A 17,789-nucleotide genomic window follows, 5' to 3' on the forward strand; every position below is an offset into this window, starting at 1 on the left:
GTGATTAATTACACTGAATTAATTGGAGAAGAGGAAGGGAATATTCCAGGCAGAGGAAATAGCAGGCATTGGAGCCTTAAACCAAGTCCTAAAACCCTCTATGTTCCAATAATTAAAAGCAAACCCAAGGGCCTGCAGGCAAGAAACGAGGAAAGGACAGAGTGAGACGAGTCTGAGGAAGTGGACAGGCACCTGCTTGTGCTGTAGCTATGGGTCAAGGTGAGAACTTTGCTCTTTATCCCCTGAACATGGGAAGGAAATCAAAGCTCTAAACAGATCGTGATTGCTTTTACCTTAGGAAAGGACTGTGCTGGCTATTGTGTAGTAAGAAGCAAACCCTGGGATCCAAGATGACATCATCAGCTCCAGGGCAGTGGAGTATGTATGGCCACCCCACTGGAGCGGTGGGGAAGAAGCTCCACTCTGGAGCTCATTCTGCACCGGACCCAGTGCGGGGCAGTGACATGACATACGGCAGCCCTGCCTGAATTCATAAAGGAGGAAGGTGATGGCCGGCTTGGACCCTGACCTATCCTTCCACTGACTCTGCCAAAGAATATATTCATGCTCTAAACAGGAAGCAAAACCTCTAGAGCTGAAAGGTCTCATGGTGTGTGCACAGTAGCGAAGCACCTGTCATTTCTGAAGGGACTGGGCTGCAGGGTAACTGGTGACCTTCTGTGAGTTGTCAGCCAGTAAACTGCACGTATGGCGGCCTTTGTGTTCAGAAGAGCTGAGGACAAGTCGACAGGCGCAAGTGCCAGGGATGATGAAGCTTTTGAGCTGTGAGGGATATTTTTGATACTGAAACAGGGATTATCTCAATAATTAGATTATCATTCTCTGGCTCAGTGCTGGGCAACCTGTAATAGTCACTGCTCTGTGGTAACTGTGGATAGTCTATTCTCTCTCTTTCCTCTACACTTGGGAGCTCTTTCTCCCCCATCTTTTCTTTCCTCATCCTTTTGTCTTATACACTTCCCCTTTGCCTTTATCGTTTTCACCTTTAGTACCCACTCTTAGGTCTGGTGGGTCCTGGTCAACTCTTAGACCTTGTGGAGAGCCTCAGGACCAAAGGAGAGGAAAACTTCTGTCATTGCTGCTTATATATGTTATTTAAACTTTCTGCCCTGGCTGGTGTAGCTCATTGGATTAAGTGTGGGCCTGCAAACCACAGGGTCACTGGTTCAATTCCCAGTCAGGGCACATGCCTGGGTTGTGGGGAGGTCCCCAGAATGGGGTAAGTGAGAGGCAACCACACATTGATGCTTCTTTCCTTCTCTTTCTCCTTCCCTTCCCCTCTCTCTAAAAATAAACAAAATTTTTAGAAAATACTTTCTTTGATTTGGTTTGCTCATCTGCAAAAGGGGAATGACAACCTACAGATTGTGAGGATTCCTTGTGCTGAAGTATATCAAGTGCTCCACCATAATTCTTGGTGCAGGATAAGTGCTCAGTAGATGTCAGTTACTACAGGACACATTATTGTTAACTTATTTAATCTAAAGTGAAGACACTAAGGCATAAAGAGCTTAAGTAGAACTTAAGGCATAAAGAGCTTTCGAGGTCACACAATTAGTGAGCAGACTTTTGATTTTTTCAGACATGGTTTAAATTCTGGATTTTCACCTTGCTTTCCTCTATATCATGTACCTAATGCTGCAATCTCCATATAAACCGTACTCCTTTCCTATAGGTGGCCCAGCAGGGTTGTCCTGAACAACAAAGGTGAGCAACTGACTCAGCAAACTGTCCCTCCTGATGCTTATCATGGGGACACACAGGATGACTCTCTCCTCATCTGTGCTTCCTAAGTGCTTTGTGTTTCTCCAAACAAGACAGGGAGGCATTGCCTGGCTGTCATCTGATAAAATAAGGACACTGGAAAAACCAATCAAAACAAAACAGCAGCAGCAAGAACAAAACACAGTAGAAATAAGGAATTTTCAATGTTCTCATTACCTGGAAAGAAAAACACCTTGACTGAATGATAGTCATCAAAAATCATTAAGACAATGCTCAATTACTAAGAAAAGAAAAAGTCCTCATGTCCAAATGACTTGGATTATTGCCAATGCCCTTCCTCAACACAGACGTGGTTATGACACTAACATTACTGTGAGCATGATGGGAAACTGGATGTACTTACGACCGTCCACCGTTCTGGCCTCGAGATGCACGAGATCCGGCTCCTTGTTTGATCCCATCATAGACCTGAAAAAGGTGAAGACACATGAAAGGGGACATCAGCCCCAGTGACTTCACACGTGCCTCAGAGAAACGCAGCCAAGCCCCACACACTATTCATGACCACAGGCTTCGAAAGCCACCCTCCTGGAAACACATCTATTGCATTTATTTATAAAGCCCGACAGCAAAATTCCCACTTCACATAAAAACAATAATGAAACCTTTACTTGGTGAGGGCCAGGCTCGATTCTAGCAAAGATACTGTGTGTTATTAGCTCAGCCTTTCAAATAAGTCCACACACACGGCGTGTGCTCTCCTGCAACAATCTCACTGATGGTATATTAAACTTTCCAGACTTATTGGGCAGATGCAAGGCAGGTGGTTTTTACCAGGGTGACCTGAATAGCGATTACATAGCCAACTGATCTAATTAATTCTTTCATTTAAAATTTGCAGAACTACCTACTACTACCCTCTGCACTATGGAGAACCAAGGGGCCCAACCAATGTGTGCGCAGTGGCCAGTACAGCAAGAATGACCATTCTCTGTATTGTTGAACCAGTGTTAGGGGGAAATACAGTGATGTCTGAAACTCTGTGTAAATAGAATAAAAGTCTATTTAAAATGCCTCGGAGGCATGTCTTATGTAGTGCACTCTTACAGAGAGCCATGTTAAATAGAAAATAATAATTCTGTTACATAAATAACGTGGGCGATCATTCTCTCTAAGACTTCTATACAGGAAAGTGAATTAAACTTGGGATGGTCTGTAATTTCCTTTCATGGGGATTTGCAGAACTTTTACTTCCTTTGCTTCTTTCCTTCATGGAAATAATCACATGCCTCAAGAGTAGCGCCTCTGCCTGCCCTGAGCCACTCAGCCCAGCCATCAAATCCAGGTGAGAAAATATAAATATATAAAAACACTCCCCGCAGTCAGGGCTCGGGGTGGCACCCGAGGCCTATCTGGTGGGCCCGACCTCACTGTTGCTGCCCCACCTCCTGGCAACGGAAAGATCTGTGATTCCCCAGAAGTGCCCATTTGCTTCCCACCCCTCAGTAAGCCTCGGGGAGTTTCTGTCTGCAGCTTGAAATGTTCTTCTCCTGTTTCACCTGATTTTTCTCTGATTCTTCCTTGATGACCCAACTGAAAGTCACTTCCCCCACTGCTTATTTCCCAGTTACTCCAGGAAAACCATTCTTCTTCCACCAGAAAATACTACTTTTTATAAATCCTGTAACAGTTTGTTAAAATGACTTCTGTGTGCTTCCCCAAATAAAAGCAGCCCTTCCCCACTGTGCACACGCATGCACACACACAGACACCCACACTGCGAGCTACTGGGGATGTTTCTCTGTACATAGTGCTTGAGCTATAAGTTAAATGTTGAATGAAAGAAGGAAGGAATAAATGAATGAAGGGATGGAGAAGAAAGGGAAGAGGGAGTGTAGGAATAAAGAGAAATAGAGGGAGGAAGGGCGAGTGTATAAACGGTCTGTTAGCTCGTTGAGATAAATAAATTAATCATTGTCCTAAGGGCATTCTCAAAACTCTTCTTACTTGAACTCATTTTCCCAGCTCAAAGACAGAAACCTAGATAGCTTAGTTTCTCTTCATTTTTTTTAAATGAGTCTCCTTAAGGCCTTATTATCACTGTCAGTAAGTTTTGTCTGATTGATAGATGGCCTGGAATTCAGGCTATGCTCAAACGTTAAACCCTGCTTTCTTCTCTCAGGAAGCAGAAATGTCCTAATAAGGGTTTAAAATTTCCCCCACAGAGACAGGGGCATGCACTCAGATATTTCCCATCATCAGAATCGGAACAGGCAGACAGTGACACTTTCACTACCATTGCAGTTAATACTTCAGTGACTGCTTGTCCAGGGAGGGACAGGGGCTCCCCACTTCCCATGCGGAAGCACTGCAGGGATCATAGATGATCCTCTTCTGACAAGGTCAGAGTCAAGAGCATTAAAAAGAAAACAAGCTCCCCCACAATCCCAACACTAGAAACCTCAAGAGTTAACTGCGTTTTGCAAATAACCACTGGGTAGTTACATGTTGTTCAGCTTCTACTTTGCCTGCTGTGTGAGTTTCTCCCTTGAAATGAATAGCACCTATTGTTCCCAGGAGAAGACTGGCATCCCAGAGAGGTGGTGTTGAAACTAGCATGCAAACCTATCTGCTTGGTTTATGGTTAGTGTCCATGAGAGGCAAAATAATTACTCTGCATCCGGTTGCATCGTTTCAGGTGCTCCTGGCCCCAAATCAATGAAAGCAGTAGTCTCTTAAGATTTCCTGTTATCTCTCAAGGCAGGAGCTGTTGTTTCAAGGCACTTTTCTTTCTTTTTAACTAACGAAAAGATACAGAGACAGAACAGAATCCTTTGTTTCTGCTGTGCCTAACCAACTCCCTTACCCTGCTTGAATTTTTGTCCATCTGTAGTAAAATAACTGCAACAACAAAATAAAACTTTAAAGTCCAACCACAGGGTTTCCAATCACTTTTATTTGCTGATGTGCTCACCCCTTTCTTGCAGTCTGGGAGTACCTCCAGCTCTGCAGTCACAGGCTATAAGGAATTATTGCTGCTTGTACTCTGTGGCACTGGTGCACTCTCAAGAGCAGACACCAGACAGTGCGAAATGTCTGCATAGGTGCTGGTTTCAACAGCCCTGTCATTGATCAGACGTCTTGCAGAAGCACTTTGCTACAGTTGAGCCACAGCCTCTCATTCTCTAGCCCATTTATACATGTTGGCCGGAACGGTGGAGTTTGGTGGTTTTCTGTGCATTTTAAGACCAACTGTTATACTTGCTGATGATGATGACAGATGGTGGCCAGGGGCTAGGGGAAGGGGAAAATGGGAAGAGGATGGTAAAAAGGCACAAAGTTTCTTTTATAAAATGAGTAAGATCTGAGAATGTAATGCATAATAACATGGTGACTCCAGCTGATAATACTGTGTTTTTTAATTGCAGTTTGCTAAGAGAGTAGATGTTATGAGTTCTCAGGCACACCCCAAAAAGTAAATATGTGAGGTGAGGGATGTGTTAACTCAGTTGTGAAAACCCTTTCACAATATACACGCACATCAAACGATCACATTGTATACTTTCAATATAATTCTACTTGTCAATTACATTTCACCAATGCTCAAAAAATGACAATAAATCAAAGAAAAGTAGCATAAACATCCAGTTTAATCCAAAATGTTCTGTTGACCTTATTTTTGGACCAAGATTTCAAGTTCAGTTTCAAGTGTCTCTTGCCAGGAAGTCTGACTTCCCGTAGGGAGCTGCAAGTGTAGGGTGCCTTTGCTCGATGCTTCTAGATTGCCCTAGAAACAAGCACATCCCTGCCAACACGTCCCTGTCCTGGTTCACAGTGGTTTGCTGGGTCTCTTCGCATAATTGCTTCTCTTATTTCTCTGGGCCCCAAAAAGGCAGCCCTCATTTTTATCAGTAAAATATTTATGCTTACCAGAGCATAGAGAAAAAGATCTTTACACCAGTCAATATTTAATATATGTATTAAATATATGTATATGTGTATGTATATATATGCATGTGTGTGTATAAATATATATATATATATATCAGATATATTCATCTGATAGATTGAGTTGGTCAACTGGGACTTAGAAAGAACCTATCCATAAATACTAGAGAAAAAAATCAGTACAGGGTCCCTTAGTTAGATAAGAAAGGAATAGGGTGGCTATATCTTGTTTACCTTTACATTGCCCTTATGTGTAATTGGGAGAATAAATTCCCTTCTTGAACTGAGTTTCACAGAGGGGAAGGGAGGTCTTTAGGCCTTTGCACATACTTGTGTCTGCATCTGGAAAGCCCTCTTACCCTCTTCTGCCTTGTTAACACTTAGGGTCTGAGGCTCAGCTGCAGATGAGTGAAGTTGAAAACAGGCTTCCCAGTAGGGGGGCCACTTAAGTTGGTTCACTTTTGACACTTCCAGAACCGGGAGCATACATTTGCATAGCATAAACGAGGCCATGTTTCAATCAGTGACTCATCTGTCTACCCCTCTTATTCACAGACAAGCGGAAACCTTCTTGAATTTCCATGCGTGCCATGTACAAATATTCACCAAATGTTTCTTGAATGTTTTTGGATAAAGGAGAAGTGTACAACCAGCCACATCAGCTTGTACCATTTTATCTGTGTGTGTGATGTTTGGTAGGTTACTTAACATCTTCCTACTTTGATATATTTTAATGTATAAAATGAAGCTAAAACGAATCGTCCTAGAATATACATCTTACAGCACTTAGCAGATTCCTGGCACAGAGCAAGGGCTCAGGAATGCCTCTGATTTCTTTCTTCTCTTCTTTCCCTTTCTTACTTCAGGAGATAGAGGGAGAATATTAATTCTCATCTCAAAATTAAAATTAATGTTGGTAATAAAAGCTTCTTGGGATATCATGGTACCCCATTAGTAGAAATGATTAATTATCATAAATCAATAGACAAAAAGAGTCAACAGCCCAGAGATCAAGTACATGAATAAATAGAAACACTTATTTATTCAGTGAAACATCTCAATGCCCTATTGTGTGATCAGAACAAGGGCTACAGATTCCCTGCCCTTAGGAGCTTTAGAGCTATGAAAGAGACAGTAATCCAATGAGACAGGGCTCTGAGATTCAAGGTGCTCTTTGTAGACAGAGGATTGCTGTTCTTTCACTTGCAGATAAGAGACCTGGGGGAGAAGAAAGGCAAAGGAAGCCTTTAGAGTAAATGGCTAGAATCTTCAAGGATATGCAGCAATATGATGAAGAGATGCAGGGGGTGGAAGAGCATTCAAGCAGGTAAAAAGGTCCTAGGTTAGAGAGATGATGACCCGTATAGACATCTAGTAGTTAGGTCAATAGGCTGGATCTAATGTTCTCAGAGGAGAGCATAGAAGATAAAATAAAAGCTTAGGCAGGAGCACTGTGTGCGTCACATTAAGGTTTCCTACTTGATGCTAAATGCCACAGGCGCCAGTGAAGAAAGTTGTGTGCCAGTTTACAAACAGCTGAAGAGAAGAATTGTGTTTCCATCTGTCTATGTGTAGGCCTCCCTGTTCAACCGAGGTGTGTGAGGTGAAGGCTCTCTGGCCTTGCTAGATCCAGCTCTGTTGATGCAAACACGACAAAGCTAGTCTCTTGCATCCACCCTTCCAGCATCTTCAGCTGGTATTCACACGTAGGAGCCCTTATTGAATAAAATCTAAGGATTACTGAAGTCAAGAACGCAGATAAGATGGCCCCTCCCCAAAAGAGTCCACTGTGATGTCAGCAATGCCACCTCGGCCTCCTGACATGCAATCATCCAAAGGCAGCCTCTGTAGACCTTTTCTACAGAGAAACTCAGAAATGTCACTAGTGTATCATTCTCTTGGCATTTTGTCTGGGTTTACACCAGTTTAATATAGTGCTCAATGAATGCTGCGGAGTCACAAAATGTCCTGATTTAGATAACTGGAAGCACGAATATTAAAACATAAACAGGATGATGGAGCAGCACCAATTTTATTCAGGCCTCGGTGTGCAGTACATGGCATAGGGAGGAACAAGCAGGCATCTGCAGAGGAACAAACGCTGGGAATTGGAAACACCTGCGCTCCTCCATTTCGGTCTAGATGGAGCGTTCCTGTTCTGGAGGCTCCCTCCATAGACAGAGCCATAGGAGCAAGGGGCCCTGTGTGCTACAGAGGGAAGAAACAAAGTGCCAGCAGGTATCAGCGGTGGAGACCCTGACTTCCCCTCCCGTGGTCAAGAGTTTCCCCTTCACTTGCCCCTACACTTAGGTTCTCAAGACAAACATCATCAGGGAAGTCCTGGCTAACACTGTAACTTTTATTCTTGAGCAAAGCAGCTTTGTCTGAAGTCTCATTTCTTGCCCATCTACAGGAAGTGGGCTAGAAAAAAAACACAGCCTGGAAATGTCACTTAAACCGTGACCTCAAGCTTAAGAAGCATGCTTTCTTCTGGTCCCCATACTGTCCCACTGGTTGCCCAGAAACAAATATAACTATTACAGATAACAAATAGGCAAATAAAAAATGATGCTTAGTTTCTTGAACGCACGCAGTGGTTACTGAGAATCCGAAATGGCCAACAACTTTAAGGTCACCCAATTATGCTTTTGGTTACCCTTTCACCCCGTGCCAGCAGCCTCACTGTTCGTTACATGAGGTCTGCAACGAAGTGCATGAGAATGAAGGTATAACAAAGCTTAGGAGGGTCGTGGGAGGCAAGGCTGTTTGCTGCACAAAGTGCTTGAGAGAAACAAAGATGAAAGATTAAAGAGCAATGCTTAGAAACAAGCAATATGTCTCTCCAGGCATTAAAATGCCCAAGTGCACACTGGTCAAGGCAAGCCATTCTGTGGCCATGTGCCTCTCCCCTTCCCCGCTTTCCCTTTTTCTAAAGTAATGATTTTGCTTCTTATACCATTCTCTGCATTGCCAGTTTCCTTATTATCCTCTGACTTTTATGGCTCCTCCCCCTGTTTGTCTTTGTTCATTTTTCCTGAATGCCGATGAAGGGACCCAGGGAGACATCAGGGAGCGAGACCAGATCATCACCCCGATCCCCAAGCAGAAATAACAGTTCTGATGAGATACAGAGAAACATATTTAAAATGGTTGAAGAGTTTGGGATTGAGATAGAGGAGGAGCTCCTACTACTTTTAAACAAGATTGCTTTTTCTCTCTTTAAACCTTAGTGATATCATACCCTTTGTCTTTTTAGCAACTTGTTAATTTTATTCAATGATTTATCTTGGAGACTAGGCCATGCCAGAATATAAAATTAATGGGATAGATCTCTAACTACTTTATTGCAATCTACTACATGAAAATACCTAATTTATCTAAATATTGTCTACTGATTAATCATGAGGAAAAATGCATACACGTGGAAAAATGCTCCTGGAGATACACGTTCCAAATTCACAATGGTAGCCACCTCTGTCTGGGAGGCCGTAGAATTGGGATGATAGTCAAAGGGATCATTATCCTCATTAGTGAGTTAAAAACCGTTCACAAGGAAGATACATTTATGCATACTCTTCATGTTAAGAAATCTGCATTATTAATAAAAACAAGACTACTCCTTCAGTCTGGAAAACAAAGTTTAAGAGGAGATGTCATCACCGTGTGCAAATCGCAAAGAGATAAAGAGATGAGTGAAACTTCTATGAAGAAGAGATCTGGAATTTTCTCAAGTCTCAGAATACTTCACACCCTGACACCATCTTACCAAGAGTGCAAAGAGAGCTAAAGCTGCTAAAGAGCTGTGACAGCGAAACCAATGCGAAGCAGAGCAAGAGGTGTGTGTTTGTGTGGATCTCAAATTCAGCCAGAGAGGAGGGAGGTGCGGGGGTCTTGCTTGGGGCTTCAGGGGCCAGATTAACCGAAGACCAGGAGCGGGGAGAATCTTTCCTCTTCCCCTTTCTTTCCATTCTGTTAAGGGTAAAGGAGTTCAGAATAGAGGGTAGAATAAATACGAGTGTAAATAAATTGAAACCTCAGCATTTTGCTGTTGGAAACTATCTGACCTAGAGAATTTATATTCCATTAAAGAATTCCAAGGATGACAATCTTCAGATCTTTTGTTTGAACACATCACATGAGGAAAAAAGATAGCACATGCCCAACATATTAGGTTAGTTGTAAGTTGTGGAAATGCACTAGAGTACGTATATATGAACTTTAGAAAATATATACAAAATAGAAACTAAAAAATAGAATCAAAACTTTCCACATCTCAATGAATCATCCTGTATACTCCTTGGGGCACCTGTTGCAGGTAACTCACTATGGACACGGAAGATTCCTGGGGTATCTTTAACACTTTACACCAGCAGGGGAGACAGCGAAACCTTAATTAAATTTTTAATGAATGAATAAATGAAGGAACTCAACAACTATTTACTGAACATCGACAATGTGGCTGAGATAGTTCTAGGTGCTAAGGGCTTAGCCATATTCACAGAGCACAGTCCCCACCCCTTATGCAGCTTATATTTTAATAATGACACATATATGTGTATATATATGTATATATGTACATATATGAAATATCAAACAGTGGCATTTCTTGAAAGTTGTGTAGAGAAAATATGTATGTGAACTGTAAGTGGCTTTAACTACATTAAAAAAACTATTGTTATTTTCATACGGTGTTGGTCTGTGGTGAGTATGCATGTTTTAAGTGTGGGCTTAATGTCATATATGCCCTGTAAGGCTTCACTTTTGCTGATGACCTGCTCATTAGTTGACAGCAGCCTGGATAAGGACACACGTTGTGTCCCTAGAAAATTCACACATGACACAAATTCAGGGAAAAATGATGGGAAGATAAGAGAAAGGCAGCGTTAGCTCTGAAAGCAATCGACCTGCCCAAGAGCATACAGTTAAATGATACAGATTGGAACCTAGGCTTTCTAATGTTTCTACAGCTCCATGCACCACCTGTAAAAGTACTTAATAATAAGGTTGCTGTGAAGAGTGAAGGTCAACAGTATAAGTTAAGGGGTCCTTTAGAGATGAGCAGTCTGCTGGAGATTAACTGGTCCAAAGCCCTCGTGTCACAATTAAAGAAATAAAATCTTTAGGAGAACAAATATCTTGAAGCTTCAAGCTACTAATTCATGTTCTTGAATCACTCCAGTGATCCTTCTTACAGAAAAAAACAAACAAATAAAAAATACCCCATAATCCTTTTTCTTCTTACCTCTTTTGTATTTCAGGAAAAATAATGGGAGCTCAGAAGGCAATGTGTGTGTCTTACACTAAAAAGATAGAAAAACTAATGGGGAAACTTCCGACACCTCAACCTCTTCTATTTTTTGAATAGGCTTTTGGGGGATGACTAGGTTATGAGGGTGAAACCCTGATGAATGGGATGAGTGCCCTTATAAGAAAGGCCAGAGAGATCCCTCACCCTTTCTCCCTTGGGAGGACTCAATGAGAGGGTAGCTGCCTGAAACTCAGGAGAAGGCCTTTATCAGAGCCCTACCAGGCTGGCACCCTGGTCTCTGACTCCCTGCCTCCAGGACTGTGGGACATAAACATCTGTTGTTTACATGCCATCCGGTGGGCAGTACTTTGTTGCAGCCCAGCCAGACTACAATGTGTGTTAATGATGAGGGTAGCACAGGCCTTGGAACATTGGAGAGTTCCATGTCCTAGTGATTGAGAGCAGACTGGGTATTACATTTAGTTTAGACCCTCACATATCAGGCTTCTAAGTTCGAAGGTGGCTTCCCTGTAACTACTTGCAAAGTGACTAAATACATCCTGACCCTCCTCAGACACACAGTGTTAGTGTCCGCCCTGGACCGCCAAGTCCCTGGCTCTCAGGTAATGCTGGTTCAAGCATTCTCAAGTAGCTCCTCTATACTTATTTTGGCCTGTTATGACACAAAACCATGCTTTACTGCTGGGTGTTGGTACTTCTGAAAAAAATATACCCCACGAAGCTATTGCCTTCACAAACTCTTCAGTGGAGAAGGGGATGTGATCCAGTTATTAAAGCTTGAAGGGCAGGAAGGAGAGAGTTGGGTCAGGTATGCAAGGGGATTAAATCCACCTTCTCAGCAGAGACAAGAATTCCCAGGGAGCCAAAAGGCAGCTCATCTCCTCGGTACTTTGTTCATTTACAAAGCACCTGTGGACCTTTGCGTACAGGTCCGAAGGGATCTGGGAGGGGCAAGCCCAGAGATGTTATCCCATGGGAATACTCTGAAGGCTGTGCCCATTTGCCTTTGAACTCTTATTAACTGCTTGGCCAAGGAAACCAATTTATCTTTCAAAAAGAAATTAGTACTCCACCATGGATATAAATTCCTAAAGTGGACTTGAAAAAAATCTCAGAATGATGGATAGGGAAGAGAAAGGGGAGAGGCAGGTGGAGAGGAAGGGGTAGGAAGGAGGGTAAATGGGGGCAGAGGACGGAACAGGTGGAGGAAGGAGTGAAACAGAAGATGGGGAAGAAAAGATAAGGAGAAAGGAGGGTGAAAGGGTTGGAGACAGGATAAGGAGGACAAAGGAGAAAAGAGGAGAGGACGAGGAGGAGAGGAGAGATTGTGTTCTCGTGGCTGTTCCGCACGGGTCACAGAGCATCCCTGTCGGTTGTCTCCCACCAATCCCCAACCCCCAGCCCACCCTGCTTTGGGAAACACACTTGACTTCTTTACTATTGTTATAGATGGTACAGTTTATGCCATAACACTGTTTTTAAACATCCAATACTAAAAGTCATATGTGTCCATTTAAAATATAATGGAAAGCGTATCAAAGTTAAAAACAAAAACATTCACACAATCCTTCCGTCTAGAAATAACCACCTTTGATGTTTTGTTGTTGATTCTTTCGTAGCTTTTCTATGTTTGTATAGGCATTCCTTTTCCTAAAATAATCTGTGCATCATATCACTAACACAACATAGCATGATGTAATATACTATTGAAATGTACTGTTTTGTTTGTGGCATGATATTCTACAATTTACTTAATCTCTGCCCATGGGTACTGGTATTGTCTATATATGATATTGCACTAATTATCTTTGTAAGTAAACATTTGCATGTGTCTCTGAACTCTTGGTTTTTCAATGGGAAAGATTATTAAAAGAGGGAATTTTACTGGCTCAGAGAGAATTAATATTTGTTTAAGACTCCTGATGTATTGTCCAACTCTCTTCCAGAAAGTTCATACAAATTACACTCCTAGGAACAGCACATACGAGTGTCCATTTCTCATGTGCTCACCAAGGTTCAGCATAATCTTCTCAAAAGTTCTATCCATTTGATGGATTGATAAAAACCATGCTGTTCTTGTTTCCATTTTTATTTTCTAGAGGTGAGATTAAATATTTTATTTAATTGCCATTTTTTTCTTTTATAAACTGCCTGTTCATGTTTTGGTCCTTATATCTATAAAAATGTTATCATTCAAGTTTTTTATTTGTAAAAGTGCTTATCTGTTTATGGTAGTTGCCCATTTTCTGTACTATATTTTCCATACATTCTACAATTGGTCAATTTAAAATCTACATTCTTTGCTTAAGAAATTAAAATCACTGTTAAACAACAAAGGTCAGCACCCCTCAATAGGTTGGCTTTGTTTGGGGAAAGCAGTAAGCCTTGTATCTTTCCTTGGCTAGGGCAGAGAGAGGGAAAAGGGCAAATAGTGTGTATGTGAGATGGTGAGCACCTACACATCCCCCTCCTAATGGTGAGGATGCTGTGAGATGCCCAACTCACCAAAGGGCGGAGTGCAGAACCACGGGGGGGAATCCCTAACTCCGCAGCCAATCAAGGGGCAGTGCCGCTGGACAAATGCATGTGCTTCTCCGGTCTTCATCTAGTACAGAGGTGTCCAACACACATGGCCCTGGATGGCTATGAAGGCAGCCCAACAAAAATTGTAAATTTGCTTAAAACCTCTTTTTTTGCTCATCAGTTTTCATTACTGTTTGTGCACTTAATGTGTGGTCCAAGACAACTGTTCTTCCAGTGTGGCCCAGAGATGCCAAAAGGTTGGACACCCCTCTGAAAGAATTTTATTACACAGAGAGGTCTTGCCCTTACTTAGCAGGTGCATCTTAATGGCACATTAATGTCTATCAGGGATTATTTTGGCTGTCTGCTCCAAGCAAATGAGACAAAGGAGGAACAGTAAACCATGATCCAGTATTGGGCTTATTCGCCACATTTGATCCAGTCACCTTGTTGGTTGGGCAACTAAGCAATGGTGTTAATCGGTAAGCAGCCAAGAAGGGGCAATTATTACTTAGAGGAGAATTCCAATATATAAGAAAAGATCCAAGCAGAAAATTTCCATTAGAACACCACAGTAATAATTGCTACAAGCAAGATTGACAGATGAGTACTAAAATTAGTGGGTGAAATTCATAGTCTCCAAGTATCTCTCCAAAAATATTTACTAATTATTGTGGCAATCTTAACATATGTTCACACAATTTTTGATACTCCTCCTGCCAGGAGTTGGAGATAATTCTCCTTCCCTTATGAACTTCTAAGAAATAGAGCATATAAAAAACGGAGCGTGAAACAAAGAAGACAGTGACTGCAATGGAGAAACCTGGCAGATACCACTTAGTCACGTGATCAAGGTGATAAGTAATAAGACATATTGATACTTATACTTCTTGATAAGATGTCATAAGAAGGGTGCATCATTTCTGTGATATACTTCCTGACAAGCCACAACCATGTAATCCTGAAAAAAAAAAAACCACTAGACTAATCGAATTTGAGGGACATTCTATAAAATTATTGACTTGTCAATAATATTGTAATAACTCTGTATGGACCAGGTGGGTTCTGGAATTATCGGGGGGAACACTTTGTAAACTATATGGCTGTCTATCCGCTGTTCTGTAAACCTCAAACTAATACAAAATAATATTAAATGGTAATTAAAAAAATAACTAATTAGGAAGTTCCTAAATTGTTCAAGTCATCAAAGATAAGGAAAGACTGAGAAAATGCCGTAGATTTGAGGAGAGATGAAATTGAAGAGATATGATAAATTAAGGCAATGTACGATTCTGGGTTTGACCTTGGATTGGAAAATAGGACATTAGCTGCAAACCTGAAGAAATCCAAATAAGATTTCCAGTTTAGTTCACATTACTAGTGCTATTCTTAGCTGTGGGCATTATACCATGATTATATATGATGTTAACACAAGGGGAAGTTGAGTGAAGAGTATATGGGAAATAGGTTTTATCTTTTCAATTCTTCTGTAATTCTGAAATTATTTGAGGAAAAAAGTTAAGGGAAAAAACTATACCAAATCTCATAAGAATATATTTAATTACATCAAAGCTACTATAAATAGTCAAGTGATGGGTTTTTACTAAATCACTGTTATCATCTGGAGTGGATTGACAGCATCATTTCATCATGTAGAGCAGGTAAACTACTGTAGCATTTCAACTGTCATAAGTTTATGATTCATACATTTCAACAATCACAAAAATAGTTATTTTATTTTTTCAAAAATACTAAGATTGGAAGAAGGGCTCTTATTACTGAAATGTTCTTACTCACTATTTGTTCAGGAGCAGAGAACAATGTGCACAGCCAGAGTTTTTATTTATTCTAGGGCTGCCCTGGTTGTTATGGGAAGAGCCTGATTTCTGCTGACAACACAAATACATTGGGTGCAGGAGCTGTTGAAATGTGAGGTCAAATGTGACGTGTGTGCCTGATGTGGCTAGAGCCTATGCCTATTTTGGACTCCACCTCCAACTCCGCGTCGTGTTTTCCTTGGCCACTGAATTCCTCAGGAAGGCTAGCTGCTCATGGGAGGCACATGAAACAGGTGGTGTGCTCTCCGGGTTGGGGATGTAGAAGGGATCCCAGGCACATAAATATTCTAACAAGTTTCATCTCGTCACAATAGAGTCATAAAGCTGCTCTGTTCAGCACAGGATAATGGCATTGTAATTCAATTATCGGTGGTATTTGTCTTCTGGGATTTATCTGCCTTAAACTTCAACCCTCATGTAAATCCCTTTACCATAAATCTCATAAATGCTGCAGCAGGTTCTGCCCCTGGCCCAACGCACATCTCACCATGCCCGTGAAAACCTTGACAGCTTTCCCTAAATTGTGGGATTACTGTGTTTAGAGGCACTGATGTTTAAAGTGCCAGAACCAACAATAAAAAACCAAACAAACAGTGGGACAGGTCCATTTCCTCTGTTTATTCTCTTTAGAGAAAGATAGATCCTGATGGACAGATAGATAAAGCTCCAATTCAATCCAAAAGGGTGTTTTCAGCTACTTATCCAGAATTTTGTAGAAGGGATTCCTGCAAGTCATAGGAAGTCAGATGCAATGGCTCCTAAGTCCTCTAAGTTCTCTAAACACATCAGGGCTTGGCATCTACACAGATTCATTCATCTTTTTTTAATTTATCTTTTAAAAACATTTTTTAAAGATTTTATTTATTTATTAGAGAAGGAAGGGAGGGAGAAAGAGAGAGAGAGAGAAACATCAATGTGCGGTTGCTGGAGGTCATGGCCTGCAACCCAGGCATGTACCCTGACTGGGTATTGAACCTGCGACACTTTGGTCTGCAGCCTGCGCTCAATCCACTGAGCTACGCCAGCCAGGAGATTCATTCATCTTATAGTGGTTTTTAGGATCTTTCTCAGTCTGTTCTGCCTTGCATTCCTACTCAGTCAAGTGAGCAAGTTACTGGGTCTTCTCTACTCTCCTGTCTAGGGTTTACCCTCTCACATCTTGATTTGAAAAATAAGTATCTTTGGTTGCCTCATCCCCAATATCCATTCCTCATTTTTCACTCATCTAGCAAATATTTATTGTACCTCCATTTCATCAATTCAAAGATGCCCATTTTTTTTCATTTTAACACCTCTTAAGTCGGTAGGTATTTTTCAATCATTGAAGTGATAAAGTTTAATTGTCAGAAAAAATTTGACAGATACATAATAAAAGGGTGCATCTTTATTCAATGAAATTTTAGATTTGATGATATATAGCATGTGCCAGGTGCTGTTTAGGCACTTACCTATCCTAGCTCTGTGGTCAATTTCTTCTTGCCTTTGGCCCATCAGAAGACAAATCCTTTTCCTTAGGAACAATTCCTTAGAGACTTGCCACAAAATCATAAATTAATATGAACATATTTGTGCATGTGTGTACATCATTTCCCTCCCTTTCCCTCTTTCCCATTCCTCTGTTTCAACATAAGGTGTTAGTAGTAGTTGACCTGACATCTCAGCATTTTGGTTACAGAATACAAGGGTAAGCAAAAGTAAGTTTACAGCTATTTGTATGGAAAATAATAAATAATACAAATAAATGACACTATAATTAATAAATAATAATACAAGAATAAACTGTGTTTCTCATACTCACAACTATAAACCTACCTTCCCCCACCCTGTATAGAGGATGGAAATATGACTCAGAAGAGAAATATCATCCAAAGATAGATAATATGGCACTGATTTGGGGAGGAAGATAAGTGTCATATTTTAAGTTGTATGGAGAAAATCCATCAGGCTAGGTAAAAGCATACTTTTGTTTTTATTATTATTTGAAAGTTATATGTGGTTTAAAAAGATGTACACAGGTACCGAGTTTTCAAGGGGCACGCTGTGTGATGCTTTTGTACTGAATCATCTTGGCCAACCTACAACTGTATTTCCCAGAGTCTGTGTATGGTTTCAAGTTAGAGGTGACCAAAAGGAAATGTGAATGAAACTTGGAAGACGGGAAAGAAGTAGCAGTCATTTCACTGGGAAGGTCGTTTTGGTTAGAGGTGATGAGAGACAGTGCAGAAGTACTGGTAGTTTTGAATTTGTCCTTGCTCTCCCCTTTCCAATTTCATGCCCAGCCTTGTGACTTCAGGCCCCCAGCCACATGCTTGGCTGCAAACTCACAGAAAGCAGCTATGCAGGGGCGAGATCCTTCATACAATTCAGTACAGGCTCCTCTGTGGTCCCACCTCAAGCTGCAAGACCCTCAAGGGCAAATTTCCATTACAGTGAAACCTTGGTTCTTGAACTGAATTTGTTCTGGA

General features: G+C 41.3%; 1 protein-coding gene across 5 annotated transcripts in view; it reads right to left on the reverse strand.

Annotated features, from left to right (window-relative positions):
• The window catches only part of SORCS1 (sortilin related VPS10 domain containing receptor 1), a 485,789-nt gene that overhangs the window by 131,614 nt on the left and 336,386 nt on the right, over positions 1–17,789 (reverse strand). For all 5 annotated transcript variants that reach the window (XM_028513157.2, XM_028513156.2, XM_028513155.2 and 2 more), the window contains exon 6: positions 2,150–2,214. In XM_028513157.2, coding sequence (XP_028368958.1) covers positions 2,150–2,214 — 65 coding nt within the window. The remainder of the gene's footprint in view (positions 1–2,149; positions 2,215–17,789) is intronic.

The sequence above is a fragment of the Phyllostomus discolor genome, chromosome 5, assembly GCF_004126475.2.
Source record: "Phyllostomus discolor isolate MPI-MPIP mPhyDis1 chromosome 5, mPhyDis1.pri.v3, whole genome shotgun sequence".
Lineage (NCBI taxonomy): Eukaryota > Metazoa > Chordata > Mammalia > Chiroptera > Phyllostomidae > Phyllostomus > Phyllostomus discolor.